Source organism: Ursus arctos, unplaced genomic scaffold, assembly GCF_023065955.2.
Source record: "Ursus arctos isolate Adak ecotype North America unplaced genomic scaffold, UrsArc2.0 scaffold_19, whole genome shotgun sequence".
Classification (NCBI taxonomy): domain Eukaryota; kingdom Metazoa; phylum Chordata; class Mammalia; order Carnivora; family Ursidae; genus Ursus; species Ursus arctos.
In genome coordinates this window covers 11,066,859-11,086,105 of record NW_026622863.1, presented here as the reverse complement: position 1 = coordinate 11,086,105, position 19,247 = coordinate 11,066,859, and the positions used below count along the sequence as shown (strand labels likewise).

Genomic DNA, 19,247 nt, shown 5'->3' with positions numbered 1-19,247 from the left:
GTTTAAGACTGGGCATATTTTTAATTCTCATGTCATGATCAAAACTAGAAGGTTAAAACATTTCATTGGGATATTTTAAATGAAAATGATAAAAAATTAAGGAGCTTGTCCTAACAAGTGGAAAACCTTGAATATGAATTTGATTTCAGAGGACATGTAAAATTATTAATTAACACAGGTGTGATACTGGCTGTGTAGAAGAATTTCCTCATTCTTAGGAGATGGATGATGAAGTATTTAGAAGTCTCCTGACTACAATTTAGTTTCAAATCATACAGCGAAAATCAACAAAATCTGTGTACTTACCTATAAATGAAAATAAAACAAACATGAGAAAATGTTAACAATTATTGAAGTGAAAGGCATTTATTTACTACACTTTATTTACTTTTCTGGATACTGAATATTTTTTTTCTTTTTGATACTGAATATTTTTCATTAAAAAAAAAAACAGTGAAAATAGCTCTCCTGATTTACCTAGATACTAACAACTCATTGACAAGAAATACACATTTTCACAAGATAATTTCACTTCAAAGTCTGGAATCCTAAGAACATAGACAGCTTTGTTTTAAGGAAAAATTTTAAAACTGTAAACTCTTACACTTATTTCATAAATCGACAGTATTTTTTAATTGATACAGAGCCCAATGTATAGATAATAATTTCCACAGAGAGAAAATAATTGTCCTAGTCATAGACAAGCTATCCACATCCCTAATTTACCAGCTCTCACCAACTAACTTAACAAATCTATGCCACTGCTCACAAAGAAAAACACTTCCCTTTAGATCAGGCAATAGGGTCCCCTTCCTTGGGCTGCATGATTTAGAGGGTCTGGTTTGCTTTGCCACACCCCTCCTCAGGGCCAAAAAGATATATTATCCCTCCTCTCCTCCAAAACATGCTCCAGGGATGCAGGAATTCTCTACCTAAACCAGTCTCACACAGACTTGCAGAGCCCATCTGGGTCTATTCCCTAGGTTTGTTCTCTCAAGGAATTCTTTGTAGGGCAAGGAATATATGTTGCCAGTATATGTATGTTTAGGACAAAGAGATGTAGAGAGGGAGGTGGAGCTTGTAGATAGATGGAGGCTGAGAAGTTCAAATTTGTTCATTAGGCCCTTTGACATGCAGGATGAAACCAGGGCTGCAAAGGAAAGTAGAATGGTCCACTTCTGCTATATTCTGGATGTGGAACTCCAGAGAGTCCAAGAATTCTAAATTCAAACCCATGCTTCTCTTTGTCAAGGAAGAAGGGCAGAACATATTTAACAGTTTATTGGCTTTATTTACAACTTTTAAATATTCTGACATACAATAATGAGGGCTTCCATCTCTCTGGGACCCACAAATATTAGGGACAAGGCAGCATACAAAATAAATGGTTATATAAGAAAAAAAAAAAACGATAAAAAGGAAATAGGATCAGGGAATCTTTTTTAGACTATGCCACCAGAAAGCTATGTAAACTTTGTATCTGGGCCTCAGTTTCTACAAATATAAACTTTAAAAAAATTGATTCTTGATTAAAACTACTTCTAGTTCTAAAGCTAAAAAATAATCCTAAAAGCAAGGAATCATTAAACAAGAAGCTGACTTAATAATTTATAAAAGCATTTTCAAATTCATTGTCACATTGATTAATCGGAAACTCAAAACTATGTATCCACATATTACAGATGAGAAAACTGCAGAAAAGGTAACTTGCCTAAGACTCCTATGATCATATGACAGGGTCAGGATTTGAACCCAGTCCTCCGACTCTAAATACACTGTCTTTTTCACTTTATCAAAGAAATTTACACCTGAAAAGCCACCTCCAAAAGATCTGTGGTCCTACACCAGGACTGAGAAACAAGTGACTGATGCCAAGAACAAAGATAAAGACTATCTTATTCTTCTCCTTCAAAAATAGCATTTATCTAATGACAAAAATTCATGGCTTCAACTGTCTAGTATGCCTCAATTCAGTCAGATACAACCACATAAGTAACATTAAGAAAGTGAATTTAAAATCAAATAAATTTAATAAATTATCAAAACAAGTAAAAATAGAAGATTAAGTATTACAAAATCATAACTGCTTTATCTTTTCTCGATGCCTACTTTTCTTGAATCTGTGTTCAAGTCTTAGATCTGTGATTTGCAAACTATGGTAACCTGAGTCCAGTTTCCTCATTTATAAATTAAGACGCCAATATTAACATCAAAAGATCATTGTGAAGATAAAATGTGATGACATAAAAAAAGTACCCCCTGCAATGCTGGTATAGGACAGGGGCTTACTCAGTAATTACTGAACAAATAAATTTTTTTTTCAAAATTAGTTGAATTTATTCAAATCAGTTAAATATGCACTAGGAAATCTGAAACTTTAAGCTTTAGATAGCCAACTCTAAATCATTGTAGTCTAGATCACTAGATAATTCCTAGCATGAGAAGCAGAGAGGAAAGACTGAAGGATAAGATCCTCAAAATGGCGCTTCATAACGTGAGGTCATAAAGTCATAAAACAGGCCCTTGTTGATTCATTCTTTAAAGGAATATCTTCTAATTGGTCTAATGGCTTGTGGAAGGCAGAATAATGACCCTCAAAGATATCAACCTCCCAATCCCAAATCTGTCAATATGTTAAGTTATATTGCAAGAGGGAATTCAGATTGCAGACGAAATTAAGGTTGACCTTAAAATAGAGGGAGATTATCCTGGATTGTCCAAGACCCACTGTAATTACAAGGTCCTTATAAGGGGAAGACAGAGGCAGAAGACAGTCACACAATGACAGAATGACTTGACCAGCCGTCGCTGGAAGGGGGCCATAAGCCACAGAATGTGGGCAGCCTCCATACACTGGCAAAGGCAAGAAAATGGATTCTCCTGTACAGTTTCTAGGAAACAATGTGGACCTGCCAACACCTTGATTTTAGCCCAATGAGATCCATTTTAGACCTCTGACTTCCAGGACTATAACAATAAATTTATGTTGTTTGAAGACACTAAATTTGTGATAATTTGTTATAGTAACAATAAGAAACTGCTACGTGACTACAGGTCACTTCCAGCTTCAATATTTCCAAACCCTAAGGCCAACAGAGGAGAGTGGGGACTCCAAAGTCCTGCTGCCTCTATTTGAAACCTTGCTCTGCCATTTACTAACTGTATGACCCTGAGCAAAATATTTAACCATTCCATGTTTTAAATCCCTATCTGTAAAAAGAGCAAATGGTAAGATCTACCTCACAGAGTTGTTTCAGTTAAATGAGAAAACATGTAAAGCCATGAATGTCAGTATAACTGCTCAGTACTTACTGGCTATTTGTATGTTTATTATTATTCATAATTATACAAGTCTTCAAAGGAAAGTCTGTATATTCACCTTGATTTTCTAGGAATCTATCTAATCACGGGTATATACAACAATTTAGCTACAAAGATGTTATACTATCCAAGAATAATAAACTGGTTAAATAAGTTATGGCATTTCTACATTATAAATTATTATGAAGTCATTAAAATGGCAGTATAAGTCTTCCAATTAAGGACAAGATGGAGTAACAAGAATTGGATTTACCTTCATACTTGACACAACCAAAAAACCAGGCAAAATATATAACACAACAGTTTTTAGACACTGGACATCAGGTGACCCAAGACAGTGATCCCTGAGAGAAGGAAAACAATTGAGCCAAGACTGCCTCCTGTCCCAGCTTACTTCAAGGAGAGGGTTTCCAAGCTGCAGAACTGAGAAAGTAGTAAGCCATGTGCAATCTTATAGACTCCTTGAGTTGAGCAGACAGAGCTGGAAGCCCAGGAAAGCCAAGGCAGCCTGTTTGCAGGGGAAAGTTCTGGAGATGAAAGAACTTCACAGGGAAACACCCCCAGAGATCTTCAGAAAGTCCCCTCTTACGGCTTTTAAGTCCTGATCAGTGCTACTAGTTTGTGGAGAACCTACCCAAAGCCCAGAACAAACTAATTGAAAGCAGCTGACATCGCACTAGGGTTAAGAATAACTAATTTTCCCATCAGCCCGAGTGGAAAATCTTGTATTTCACAAGGTATTGGACAGAGAACTCACAAGGCTATTGTGTTAGTAGAGGGGGAAAATTAACTCTAGACTAACAATTGCTCTAGTCCAGCCTAACGAAGCCTAAAAACAGATCTTATACAGATAAACCTATTTCCAAGTAACTGTATCCCAGAACAAAACTCAAGAATATTTATAGGAATGTAAAAGTTTCCATCACTTAACAAGGTCAGATTCAAAATGTCTGGCATCCATTCAGAAATTATCAGGCATGCAAAGCAGCAGAAAACAAACCACACTGAGGAGAAAAATCAATCATCAAAAGCAGACTCAGAAATGACACTGATGATAGATGTAGTACACAAGGGTAGTAGCACAACTATTATAATTATCCTCCAAATGTTCAGTAAGTTAGAGGAAAGATTGAACATGTTAAGTAGAGACGTGTAAGACATAAAATGAATGAAAACAAGATTTAAGAAACACACTGGATGGGGATTACACAACACAAGAAAAGAGTGGTGAACACATTTGAATAAAAACTATCCAAAAACAGAACAACAAAAAATCCAAAATGAAAGGCAGAGTTTTGGCTCAATAAGACACAGATTTTTTTAAATCATAAGTCGCACCTTTGTGCATACATACACATACAAAGGAGAATGTAAGTGAAATAAATCGGTGAAGATATTCCTAAAACTGCTTCCAAATTCAGAGTCCTAATTCTTCTTCACTTTTCCACTTAGAGTCATCAATATCCAAGTTCTGCCACATAAAATTTTCCTCTGTGCCATGAGAAGTGCTAGTGATGAAGCATTTCCTAAAATAACCTGTAATATCACGAAAAGCCTCTGCTGAGAGTCTCCTGAACATGGTTCTGTAATTATGCAGAGCTAATTTTCTTTGATTCTGGCTCTAGAAATATTGCCAGCACTTGGAACAACAATTGGTTTCTAGCAGTTAAAGGAGTGCTCTCTGCTCCTGTCTCCAGGATTTCCTTCCATGCTGCTGACACCCTGACACTTCGAATGCATGTACAGGTGACTCCAACCACTTCACAACCACCACTTTCCTAAGAGAGATTATAAAATACCATGGATTGAAAGATGCATCCCAGTTTCAGAGGTCTTAAAATATGAAAGACGTGAATCTTGCAGATGAAATAAAACAGTCTTAATCCTAAAAAAAAAAAAAAGTGTATTCCCTCACAAAGATGGTACATAAATGTTCATAGTGCCTCTATTCATAATAATCCCAAACTAGAAACAACATCTTCCAAAAAGCAAATGGATAAATAAATCGTGGTATATTCATATAATGGAATACCATTTAACAATAAAAAGGAATGAACTACTATACGTGCAACGACTGGATGAATCTCAAAACAACTACGCTGAGTAAAAGAAACCAGATAAAAAAAGAGTACAAGCTATATTATTCCATGTGTATAAAATTCTAGAAAATGCAGTGACAGAAATCAGATCAGTGGTTACCTTTGGTGGGGACGGGGTGGGAAATGGAAGAAAGGAGCAACAGGAAACCTTTTAGGGTAATGAGTATGTTCATTATCTTTTTTTTTTTTTTTTTTTTTAAGATTTTAGTTACTCATCTGTGAGAGAGAGTGCATGCGTGAGAGCATGAGCAGGGGGGAGGGGCAGAGGGAGAAGACGACTCCCCGCCGAGCAGGGAGCCTGATGTGGGGCTTGATCCCAGGATCTGGAGATCATGACATGAGCCGAAGGCAGACGTTTAACCCACTGAGCCAACCAGGTGCCCCAAGTATGTTCATCATATTGATCGTGATGATGGTATGACTGGTATATACACTTCAAAATTTAGCAAACTGTACACTTTAAATATGTGCAGTTCATTATGTCAATTTTATCTAAATAAGGCTGAAAATTTGATACAGAAAACAAATAGGTAAACAGATACAGAGTATAAGACTAAAAACATACACTGTGCGTTAGTGTGCCAACTTTACCTCAATAATAATAAAAAAAGTCTGAAAGCATAGATTCCCCCAAATATAAAGAGGGATTATTTCTAGTTGGTGTGATGAAGGATGACTTTCCTTGCTTGTGCTTTCTAAATTTTCTCCAAATACATTCAATGAACATGTTTTACTTTTGTATTGTCAAATGTCTCTCTCTTCACATATGAGGCAGTCAGTAGATGCCAGAGATAAATCACTTTCATTAATAGATTTGAACTATTACAAATTCCCAAAGAAGCACATGAAAATATCTTACAAAGCTACATAAACTAATATTTTCGTATCTGCTACCAGTTTAGATTATTTATGTATCAGTCTAGGCATACACTGCTGATAATACATTATTTGGGAGGTTCATGTCTATTTATTATAAGGGTTTTATCTCCCATGTGAGTTACAAAAAAAGCAGAATGCCTACCATACTGTCTTATATATGTCAGGTATTAAAAATATATTTGTTGAATTCAACAATAAATGAATATCATATAGACAAAAGTGCCTTAAAATTACAACTACCTCAGTGCTTGGCACAGCATGTCTTCAAAAATTTGTATTCATCTTTTTAAAAAACTTAAATCCCTCTGTTCAATATAAATTTAACCTAAATCAAATGCCAAGCAAGGACCACTTCTTATTTCACACACAGCACAGCACCACGCAAAAATCATAAGGGTTCACAAAGTACTTATGAAACTGAATCAAAAATTTCCGGAATTTGTACATATGATCACAAGCTTCCAACACAAAACACAGCTAAGAAATTACACAATAATACTCTGAGATGTCATGGCATGACATAGGATAAACAAAGAAAACAAGTTCCTGGGGCGCCTGGGTGGCACAGCGGTTGAGCGTCTGCCTTTGGCTCAGGGCGTGATCCCGGCGTTGTGGGATCGAGCCCCACATCGGGCTCCTCCGCTATGAGCCTGCTTCTTCCTCTCCCACTCCCCCTGCTTGTGTTCCCTCTCTCGCTGGCTGTCTCTATCTCTGTCAAATAAATAAATAAAATCTTCAAAAAAAAAAAAAAAAGAAAACGAGTTCCTTAAAGGAATGGCTGATTCCAGGTCTGAGGGAAATTTAAAACATCTTCTTTCACCAGAAAATAGGAAATAGAGACTGATGAGGACATGTTAAAAAAGGCTTGGAGTTGGTCTGAAAGGATTCCCACTGGTCAAATATTAAAAAGAACAAGCATTGCAGTGGCTTATAACATATTTAATGTTTTTCTAAATCCATGGGTCCAACCCTTGATAGAAAAATTTCACTTACTAAAATGGGACAAACTTCATGCTTCTTAATGTAATTCAATAGAAGTACACAAAATCATCTATGTACACTGTTATCAAAAAAAGAATGTTTAAGTTCTTTATGAAGAAACAATTAGACAAAACAAGCAACTGGCCTGGACTTTTAAAAAAATGTCAATGTCAGGAAAGAACAACAAAAAGGCCCAGAAAATCTGTATTAGGTTAAAGATTTAGGGGGACAGAACAACTAAATGCATTGCCTGGCTCTTGACTGGATCCTGGATTTAAAAACAAACATCTCTAAAGAATATTACAGGATAATTTAAGAAATTTGAATTTGGATTGTATGGATTTGTATAGGATTGTATTGGATTATACAGCATATTTACTCTTACTATCTGTTAATTTCTTGATTGTGATAAAAGGATTGTACTCTTGTGGGAGAATATACCTGTTCTGAGGACAGCCATGTTAAAGTATTTGGAGGTAAAGTGTCATGATATCCTGTTACTGGTGATGCTAAGTTTTATCACTTAGTAAAAGTACCTTTTATTGAAAATAAAAAAAACCAAGAAGGCAAATGTGGCAAAAATTAACAATTAGTGAGTCTATGTGAATGGGAATATGGATGTTCACTGCATTATTCTTTCACCTTTTCTGTAAGTTTAAATTACTTTTCCAAAATAAAGTTAGAAAAAATAAATGATAATTTCAAAATAAACGGCCTGAAGAAATTCATAATACTGACATTTCTAATATTGCTGAAGCTGATTTGGACCCATTTTTTTTTCTTGTAAAATAACAAAAGTACAGGCCTAGCCTTAGAAGTCTCTATTTGTACTTTTAGTACTTAGCACAGCACCTGATACACAAATGGGTGCTCAAGGAACACGTGCTGTTTCTGTAAGCAGTTAGTAGTGGTCTGATTTTATTTTTTAAAGATTTTACTTATTTATCTGACAGAGAGAGACAGCCAGCGACAGAGGGAACACAAGCAGGGGGAGTGGGAGAGGAAGAAGCAGGCTCCCAGCGGAGAAGCCTGATGTGGGGCTCGATCCCGGAATGCCAGGATCACGCCCTGAGCTGAAGGCAGACGCTTAACAATGGAGCCACCCAGGCGCGCCCCAGTAGTGGTCTGATTTTAGACAGGTTGTTTTCCCTCCCAACACTTTAAATACTTGGTCTGCAAATTCTGGGAAATATTAGTAACTTGCATACACCCCACATTATTACTAAAAGACTCAAATAACGTTAACAAAACCACTTTTCAAAATACTATGCAAATGTTATTAATATTTCTATCTCTAATCATACTCTTAATGTTTACCATGTTAATTTTTTAAAAATTACTTCTAAGTCTCACTTTCATTTGAAGTATTTAGGGGAAAAAAGCCCTAGGATATTTATCTAGCAATGTCATCTTGTAAGTATAATATATCTCTCAGTAACTAGTTATGTCTTTTTTTGAAAACAAAAACAAAAACAAAAAACAGTGCTCAAAGTTGAATACATAGTACCGTTTTGTAAGACTTTAGCAATAGTTTGTAACAAATTTAAGTAGATTAGAAGTTCAAAAGGGCCTGCTTTCTTGACTCTGCCATTTACAAAACCAATTGGACTTGAACAGTTGTATATTATACGCACATACATTATTATATGTATGTGAAGAATCAAATAATGACAGATTGCTAAGATGTCAGGGAACAAGGAGCTAACCTAGAAACTACGACACCTCCTTTAAACAGGATACATCAAGGAAATTAATTTTTTGTAAATCACTCATTCCAAGTCACCTAGCTGGAGGGCTAAGGGAAAGTGCTGGAAACCACTGTTCAACAAAACTGAATCAGAAATGAAAAGAGAACAGCTCTGAAATTATAATATAGATCAACGGGAAAGTATGATGTAATTTTCTATGTGAGTCCTTCAAAAGCAAAGGACCATATTGTTCATTTTCACAACCTCATGGCCAGCATAATCTCATATACCTGGGAGACATATAGTAAATTCCGAACAAATAAATGCATTAAAAACATAACATTTCCAAAACACAGATGTTATGTAAAATTCAGTATATATAATTTATACCTACATTTGACAAATAACAACAAGGGTGCATTTTTTAAGACTAAAGATAGAGTTAAAAACTTACAACACATTAAGAGCTACACACACCAAACAAACAAAGAAACAAAAAATCCCAAAACTTAATGTATTTCTCAACTGCAACCAGTTATAACTGTATTTTATAATACAACACAGTAAATGTAAATGTCTGACCACAGTGTGGTATCACTCTCATTTCTGATCACTCTTAAAACACTGTAGCGTTTAAACTATGAAAGGAATCTGCTAACTAGTTAGCAAGCAAGTTATGACTTATCTAATACTGTTTTTGCTTTTTTTTTTTTGTATTTGAGAATAGAGTAAAATCTTGTCCAGCTCCAAAATCCTATGATTTCATGAAATGGTCAATGTAAACTTGTACTGCCTTCTGGTACACAAACCTGAAAAGAAAACCTGTAGGAAAAAAACTTGCTTTAAAGATTGCTCTCCTTTTGTAATTCTCAAGGTATTACTTGCATAATAAATGTGCAAGGTATTATTTGCATAGTTGAGCACAGCGAATTACCAGATTTTATTTAACTGAAACTGCAGTCCAAGCTTCCCAACTATGCACTTACTCTTTTCGTATGTTACCCACAATGCATTGTATTAAAATATTTCCTTAATCTAAAATAATCTCAGCCCAAATACCCAAATGAAGAAACCTGATCACCCATACTGAAGTACTCCAAAACAACTGTGTTTTCATGTTATCATAATAGGTATAAAGTTTGATGGCTCAGGAGCTCTAACGCATTGTTCACAATTTCAGACACTAAGAATAAGTAAATGACTGAGTCGTCCTAAAATAGTTGGGAGTGCACCTCATCAATAAAATTAAATACAACAAAATTTTGTTAGACCTACTTTGAAGTTTGGCTTGGATCTCATGCTCTTCACATACTGCACTAATCCACAAATTTCTCACCAACTGCTGCGTCTTCCCCACCCCTGGAATTCACTTCCTGTTCACCTCTCACCCTTAAGTATGCATGCTAGAGGTCAATAGCCTTAAAGCTACTGTGAAGAACTGGAGTTTCTGTTACTCTGATTCTTGGCAGGCAGTGCAGAGCTCAAGTCTTCTACAATTTATAGTATATGGTTTAATAATTAAGATTGTATTTTACAACTAGCTAATATATACAAATTTCCCCACTCGAATAGAATATTTTAATCCTGAGGACATGACAGAAATGTCAAAACCAAAAACTAGTCCACTTTGAGAAAAAAAGAAGTAACTAAATGGGAAATTCCTGTACAGAATTTCTCTTTAGTGTTTTTGGCTTAGACAACTAAGAATTGTGAAACTTCTTATAAGCAATACCATGCCAAATGCATAGATTTAAGTAAACTCGGATAAATAGAGGGATGGTATTTTATAAGATTTTTAATTAGTTCAAGGAGACAATCTAAAAATTCCTTAGTTTTTTTTCTTCTTTGTGCCTAGAGCATAAGTGGAATAACAAGTTTTTTAATTGTTCATATATCTTACTTTTTTGACTTAGGAAAAGTTACCACTGGGAGAAAAAAAAAAACCTAGCAAAGAGCTTGGGATCCTCTGAGTTCAATGAGTATGAGCAACATACAGTGAATCCCTTGCTTTAGTTTTACATAGATTTTCCTCTCTCTCTCTCTTTAAAGATTTCATTTATTTATTTATTTATTTTAGAGGAGAGCACGCATGCACGAGAATGGGGGGAGGGGCAGGGGAGAGGGAATCTCAAGCTGACTCAGTGCTGAGTGCAAGAGGGGTTTGATCCCACAACCCTGATATTATGACCTGAGCCAAAATCAAGAGTCTGACGCTTAACTGACTGAGCCACCTCGGCGCCCCTCCTCTCTTTTTTTAAAAACAACTTTACTTATACACAAAATTAGCTATGTTTCTGCTTAAGATAATTTTCACCTATCTAATGTGTTCCAATAGACTTTTAAGTAAGTGGGGATTCTTACCATTACACATTTGAACATACCAAGACCTCCCTAATAAAACTCTATTTCTCTTAATCTTTTCCTAATCAAGCATTCTACCACCATCACCATTGCCCTCTGGGGGTCAGAGGGGGAGCCGTATAATTAAAGAATTTCATGCTTAATAGAATATATTTCAACTATCTGGAAAATTCACTCATCTATAATTAATCCCTGACATTGCTGGATAGCAGAGAACTTGTCATATTTCTTTTCCTTTCTTCGTTATTTGTAATCACCACTCAGGAGCTAAATAGGCAATACTGTCCTGCAATAAAACCCAAAATTACAACCACAGAATCTTAAGAGTTGAAAAGAACCTATCAATGTAGTCCATTTTACACTCACTATAGGACTTCTTTCTATGACCCATCTGAACCATTCTATTTACCTGCTTTCATTGAAAGAGATTTATTTCAAACTTCTTCCTTAATATCACACGATGGTCTGCTTTTCTGTGACTTTCACTTAGTAGGCCTATTTCTGACCTCTTTCTTCAAACACTTGAAGATAATGATCGGGTTTACCTTTAGGGCATTTGTTATCATCTTATACACAATTTTATAAAAAAAAGTCTCAACACTTTAGGAAGCAATAGCTGTTTCGGTTAACTACTTCTCTTTGCTTCGGGGTTGTTTCTCCGATATAGCCAGAAAACATGAGATGCATGTTCTTTTCCAGTTAAAGATTCTAAAGCAAGTTTTTGCCTCATCAGGATAGATTTTTGAAAGGAGGAGGGAGTGAGTAGGGAAAAATCATTTAGTATACTATTGCTACATATTACAATGTATTAACATACTTTGAAGGAAAGTGAAAGTGCTTAGGACCACATACAATGGCATCAAACTTGGTTTGAATCTAGTCTTGGCCACTGGCTATCTCCACTCTGGCTGTGTGATTTGGGGTATACTACTTAACTCCTCTGCACCTCAGTTTCCTCCCATGGAAATTCAAGGAAATAACTATAACCAAATAAAAGGACTGTTGTGAGGGATCAATGTGTTAATATGTTAAGTTCTTAGAATAGTGCTTGGCACAAAGTTAAGTGCTCTATGTGTTAGCCATTAAAATTTTTGCTATTGCTGTGCACCTACTTTAAATTGGATTATTATGGTAATATATGCAAGAAAAATATAAAGATATTTTAATTAAACTTGATTCAGATTTTTCCAGATCTCAACAACAACCTTATTTTTTACATGGTACTTTAGCAACCTTACAATGGTAAACTATTCAGCCATTCAAAATTATTTTCAGAAAAATAGGTAATGATGCAAAAAATGTCTGCAACATATTAATTGGAAGGTTTAAAAAGCCATTTGCCAAAAACATGAACTGCAATGATTCCAACTTAATTTCTTAAAAGGGCAAAAATATGTCGGTGGAGGACAGGGATGAGATCTCACTAGAAACTCATACAGAAAATGTCAACAGTGGTATCTTTGGTATGATACTACAACTTATATTTCATTTGTTTGTTTTCTATATGGTCCAATTTTTTAATAAGCACATATTAAATTTTTTATCAGAAAATAATCCATTGTTTTAAAATGTGTCTTACATAGGTTGTTCAAACCTGTCTTTCTCTACTTTCTTTAAAAGCCTATAAATAATATAGGTTCCCTATCTTCAGGAAGAAAATGAAATAAAAATGAAAGATACTAAAGAAAGTAATGAATTCATCGGAGTACAAAGCCAACAAGGAATTATGTGTCATTATGTATATGCTAAAATTCTATTTTCTGTTTTGATTGCTATTTCAGCTATCCCACATATTTTTCTCTGCTATCGAAATTTTACATTAAGTTGAATTTATAAACATCGAGAGATCACATAATGCTCTGTGTTATTTCTACTTCACAAATAAGACAAAAAATGCAAGATTTTGTATTACAAAATAGCAGAAAGTGTTTGTCACAAGGGAGCAATGAAAAGTTTATAGTATTTTTTTTCTCAAAATTCCTTTGCTTTAAAAATTACACATGAAAACAAGGCTCATATTTTCTGTACTATGTTTAGTGAGCACTTAAATTTAGGAACACTTGCTATAGCTTCTTACCTTTTTTCTTTTCTCTTTTTTAGTGGTAAAATTCTAGAGTCCATTATAGAATAAATGTTCTCAGCAATATTCACTGTTTTTAATGACTGACACAGACTTAGAGTACTTACTTTAAGACATTTGAAATTATCTCCACAACCACCCCACCTCAGTTGGGAAATACGAAAAAGCAAGGCCTAGAAGTATTCTTTACATATCCAACATTCTCATTGAAGCTTTCTAGAATTCTGAATAGAGTGCCATCTTGAATATTCACAGTAGGTTAAAGAATATCTTGTTTTGGCTATAATAAAATGTATCTCATTTTTTGATTTTGATACACCAGAAATTATGCCACTTTATTTTTTTTTTAAGATTTTATTTATTTATTCGACAGAGTTAGAGACAGCCAGTGAGAGAGGGAACACAAGCAGGGGTAGTGGGAGAGGAAGAAGCAGGCTCATAGCAGAGGAGCCTGATGTGGGGCTCAATCCCATAACGCCGGGATCACGCCCTGAGCCAAAGGCAGACGCTTAACCGCTGTGCCACCCAGGCGCCCCTGCCACTTTATTTTTTAATCTCTTAACATCTATACATATTTAGCAATGCTAATTTAGTCTGAAATGAAATTACTGCAATTAAGACAGACAGTTAAAAAAAAACAAACCTAAGAGAAAAAAACTTATTTCCATAGAATTTGGGGAAAGACCATAATAATGTAAGAAGAACTCCTTATTAATATAACATCTTTGCTATGTAATAACCATAGCCATCCAGAATACTCCAAAAATTACATAGGCAAAAAATCTGTAAAGCTCTGCCAAAATTTGTGATAAATTATACATATTCAATCATTCAAATTTCACATATTCAGGATATGTGACCTATAATTCAGTACATATAAAACCTATACACAATCCATAAAACTCAATCATAATAATCCTCTACCTTCTCTACCAAATCCATCCCTCCTCTTCACCCCCACAATCAACAATTTCCAATCATCATTCTTAACACTAAGAAATAATAGTAAACTTGATAATAGCTTTCCAACAAGTCAAAAAAGTATCCCAAGCCAACTGCCTTATATCTGTTTTTGAACATCTAACATAAAGAACAAGAAGCAAAACAACACAAACACTGAAAAAAAAAAAGGTAAGTACATTTAAATAAAGCCTTATTAATTTATCAGTAGAATAAGATGATTTATGAAAGGTTGCTTAGGATGGGTCTAAAAAAAATTTCTCTCAAATAATGCCATCTACATGCTAGCATTGAGAACTACTTTAGTTATTTATAATTATCCTTTATTCATTCCAAATTTATAACTTATTTTAAAGCCAGTAGAACATGTTTAGGAAAATATGAATTAAAGAAAAACTAAAATGATGAAAAGGCCCTGGAAAAATAAAAGTATAAAGTAAATAAATTTCAGGCTTCACACCTTCAAGCATACGCTACACAAAATGACTAGTTCCAACCAGTCAGAAATCGAGGTATTAAGTGGGTAGATGACCCTAGGTTCAAGCAGTACAGGTTTTTTCCCAGGGTTCTTCTAAAGAAGATGCTTTATCCTCTTCCAGTAGAGGGAGCAAAATCATAATATTCTACTCAGGCCACAAAAGAGGAGGGAGGGTTTAAGAGTGCCTTTTAAATATCTTAAAATCTATCTAGACATTTCAAAAAATGTACTGAAAATACCATTTGAAGCAGGAATAAAACCAAGCCAAAGGAAAAGATAAAGATTTTATCTTCTTCAAACATTTCAAGGCTTTGAGATGAATAAATGGTCCCTAAATGTTTAATTTCAAGTACTGTGATATATTACACTGTCCACCAGATTTCACAGGTAACCAAGGTACTGAAGCATTTTAGGAATTCTTAATTTAATAAGATTCAGACAAATGATAAAATATTACATTAAATCCATTTTTATTATAGAAACAACATAGTAACATGACAATAACTATAGAAAACAAAGGAAAGTATAATTGTACTACCCTAAAACTATCTCCTTTTAATATTTTTTTCTGTATACATATTTTCATACTGCTATGGAAAAAAAGTATAATTATAAAAACATTAATTAAGTGCTTACTATATGCTAGGCACAGTTCTCAGTACTTTCACATATTATAACCCCTTTAATCCTTATCAAAGCCCTATTAAGTAGATCCTGTTAGTATTTCACATTTACAAGATGAGGCAAATGAGACAGAATGAAATTCTCTAACTAGCTAAAAGTCATACAGCTAACAAGTAAGAGTAGTCAAGATTCTAACCCAGGTAGTCTGGTACCTGAGCCTGTACTCTTAACCACTTTACTGTTATCTTAATTTTGAATTATGCTTTTCCTCCATCACTAACATATTGTCAGTGTTAGTCTTTAAACTTTTTAATGCCTGTAACAGTCCATCTAACATGCTATGATAATAAACTATGATGCTTCCAGTTGTCCTGTATAGACAGTATAAGATAAATATCTTTGGGTATATTACTTTTGCTATGCTTGGGTTATTATAATAAAGTATTTTTATATTCAAATTCACCATCAAACTGTTTTCCAAAATATTTGTATCAAGTAACAAAGCTATATAAGTTCCAATGTCACCATAAATTTGCCAGCATTAACAAAATTTTTTTTCTAATACATAAAAATAAAACCATGCTGCATATTGAATTATTAAAGTTGCATATTATTCTCGATGTTCTGTTTACTAACTCAACTTACCCTTTTGTGAATTCCAGCTCCTATGCTTTATTTAGTTACCAAGTAAAGTCCTAAAAATTTGCTTATCAATTTATACAAGCTCTTTATAGGAATATTTGTGATAAAATGTTCCCAGTCTACTGTTTGTTTATCTTTTAATTATGGTTAAGTTTCCATTTTTGGTAATAAATCATTCTGTTAAGGGCAATTATAATTGAAAGTTACAAAAAAGGTCTTAAACCTTGTAATTTTCTAAATATAGAAGTTAATGTATTGCTTTGGGTACATCAATAAGTCACTTTCAAATATAAGACTGTTAAGGCAATAGAAACTATGTCAAAATATGCCTAAGTTTGAGAAATCCTGGATATGTCTCACATAAAATTAACTCAAAAAAAAAAAAAAAAAAAAAAAAAAAGCCCATCCTATCCCAAATTGCCAAAATAAAAGAGCCACATACCTGTCGCTGTAAATATAGGCGATTTCTGTCATGTAAATGCTGATGATTGGAAAGTGAAGAGTGCCAACTCCGAGCCTGACTATGCAGCTGTGTTTGAGCCATATCCGAAGGCCGAGTTACAAGATGTGAAGTAAACTGCCGTTCAAGGTCATGATCTAAAACATGACTTGAATGATCTTGTCCAAATGCTGCCTCATCAAATTGGGGAAGAAGACCCTCCTGGAGGAGATCTTCTGGGTCAAGTCCTGTGAATGGCTCAGTCTGAGACTCCACTTGATGAAGTAAATTCTCTTCTAAAGACGAAAAGCCATTAGTTTCCACGTGATCATTGAAATGGCCCATTTGAGTTCCTGAGTCAACAGGATCTGGGAAGTTCATGTGCACAGGAGATAATTTTGAATTGCTATAATTACCCTGAGGATGTGATGAATGCAACATTTGGAAATTATTTGAATTCAACGATGTATTGGGATTTAGCATATGCTGAGTGGATTCTTGTTTGATTCCCCGATGAGGTGAAAAGGAGTTACTTCCGGTAAAATCAGATAAAGTCTGATTTGTATGATTAGGTGCAAGTACTGCAGAGGCCTGCAGAAGACTGTTTGGTGAGACGTGATTACTGGAAAAGGAATAATGTGAAGAAAACTGCTGTGAATTACTGACAGAACAAGAAGTCATATTTGGAGAGGGTCCATTGAAATTCCCTTCTTGATGACTGCTACACTTGAGGAAGTGAACTGAAGGATTTGACGTTTGGGAAAATTGCTGCATTGAAAGAGACTGTTGCGACGTAGATGCATTAGGGATTTGTGATGGGTGGTTAACACTGACTCTGTGTGGACCGGAAACATTAACATCCATAAAATTTTTAGACTGGCTGAGAGAATTCTGCCCTGGGTTAAGATTATTTCTGTTTTGTTGTGAGCGTAGTGAAGTGCACTGTGTTTGTTGCTCACCAGCCTGAAATAAGGCAAAGTCATGGTGTACCACAAAGCTTTTATTTTGATGCATAGAGTGAGAATGTCCTTGTTGGTGAAAAGGAGACCCATTTTGATTGGAAATGCTGGTAGCTGTCTGATGGCCCCACATTGGACTGCCATCTGCTACATCTGGAAACAAACCATTGGGCTGGTTTTGGGGGTGGATCGGAGAACAATTAAACTGAGAGTGTGGAGATAACACATGTTCAGCTGGGCTACCAAAAGGCTGATTGACTTGGTGAAATTTCATTGAATCAAACTGATTTAACTGCTCATAATCAGTTATCTTCTGATGTGTTGGAGTACCTTGTACATGGTTCAGTGAGTCTATGTGCAAAGGTTCAAATTCTGCACCCAAGTTCAATTCATCAACGAGTGAAACAGGTCCTGGCTGTACAAATGCATCATCTGACAAACCTTCTAAGGTCTCACCAAAAAGATTGGCATCATCAAAAAAGTCCATCATTGGATCTGTCATCTTGAAAACTCCAGTGACAATCTGGGCTATTCACCAAATGAAGTATATTCAGCTTCTGTGTGGTGGATATTATTGGATCATTTCCAAAGGTCATCAACTAATCCGAAACAGGTCAATGTCCATTATTGCTCTAGATAATGACATGTCATGAAGTGTCAGAATCCTAGGAAAATAAGAAAAACAATTAAAGTTTAATGATGAGTATTCATTACAGTTCTACAAGGTTTACATATGATTTAAAAAACACAATCTCAGTATACAGTATTTTTTGGTAGAATGATTAAAAAATTGCAAAAAGCTCATTAATATTCCCCCAAGGAAAAAAACGCTGGTGCACAGGACATGACTGTATGCATTTGAAAGTAACAATGCATATTACTTCACTTTCAAGTTCATATATACATATGTACACACACACACATATACATATATACACACATATATTTTCTTAAGTAGGCTCTATACTTAGTGTGGAGACCAACGTAGGGCTCAAACTCACAACTGTGAGATCAAGGCCTGAGCCGAGACCAAGAGTCAGATGCTCAACCGACTGAGCCACCCAGGTGCCACTGAAGTTCATATATTTTGATGACAGAATGTAAACTCTAGAATGGTATGTCAGACTCTCGCCTATACCACGAAATGACCATCGTTTCCCAGCAGCTCTGACATGTTTAAAATACATATGTATTACACTTCGAAGTAATATCTTGTTAAAATAGATGACATCAGATCTTCTCAGATTAGTGTGTTGTGATATTTTGCTTTAGACCTCTTGAGCAGATAAATCTTATTGTTTCATATAGTATATGTGGAAATACATCAAGAAGAACAATTGTAGGGGGTGCCTGTGTGGCTCGGTCAGTTGGGCATCTGACTCGGTTTCAGCTCAGGTCACAATCTCGTGGTCATGGGATTGAGCCCAGTGTCGGGCTCTGCGCTCAGTGTGGAGTCTGCTTCAGATTCTCTCTCCCTCCCGCTCACTCTCTCTCTCTCTCTCTCTCTCTCAAATAAATAAAATCTTTTAAAGAAAGAACAACAACAATTGTATGAGATCATGTTAAACTGGGCCAAATGAGACGAGTTAGCCATCTCGTCAGCTGACAGACAGTGCAGACAGGTGATACGTTGGGGATGTTCCCACATATTGTTACCACGGTTCTGTTGCTCACCTACATGGAAGATCAGCCTTCCTGACAGCCAACTGATTTAGATATTCATGTAGCAAAAGCAA

At 35.2% G+C, this 19,247-nt stretch overlaps 1 protein-coding gene across 15 annotated transcripts in view; it reads right to left on the bottom strand.

Annotated features, from left to right (window-relative positions):
* CHD9 (chromodomain helicase DNA binding protein 9) overlaps positions 1-19,247 on the bottom strand; it is a 212,483-nt gene that overhangs the window by 119,766 nt on the left and 73,470 nt on the right. For 14 of the 15 annotated variants that reach the window (XM_026494743.4, XM_026494741.4, XM_048224064.2 and 11 more), the window contains one exon: positions 16,556-18,176. In XM_026494743.4, coding sequence (XP_026350528.1) covers positions 16,556-18,013 — 1,458 coding nt within the window. In that variant the 5' untranslated portion in view covers positions 18,014-18,176. Of the gene's footprint in view, positions 1-10,243; positions 10,601-16,555; positions 18,177-19,247 lie in introns of those variants that run through there. The other variant, XM_044382384.3, reaches the window with a different exon arrangement.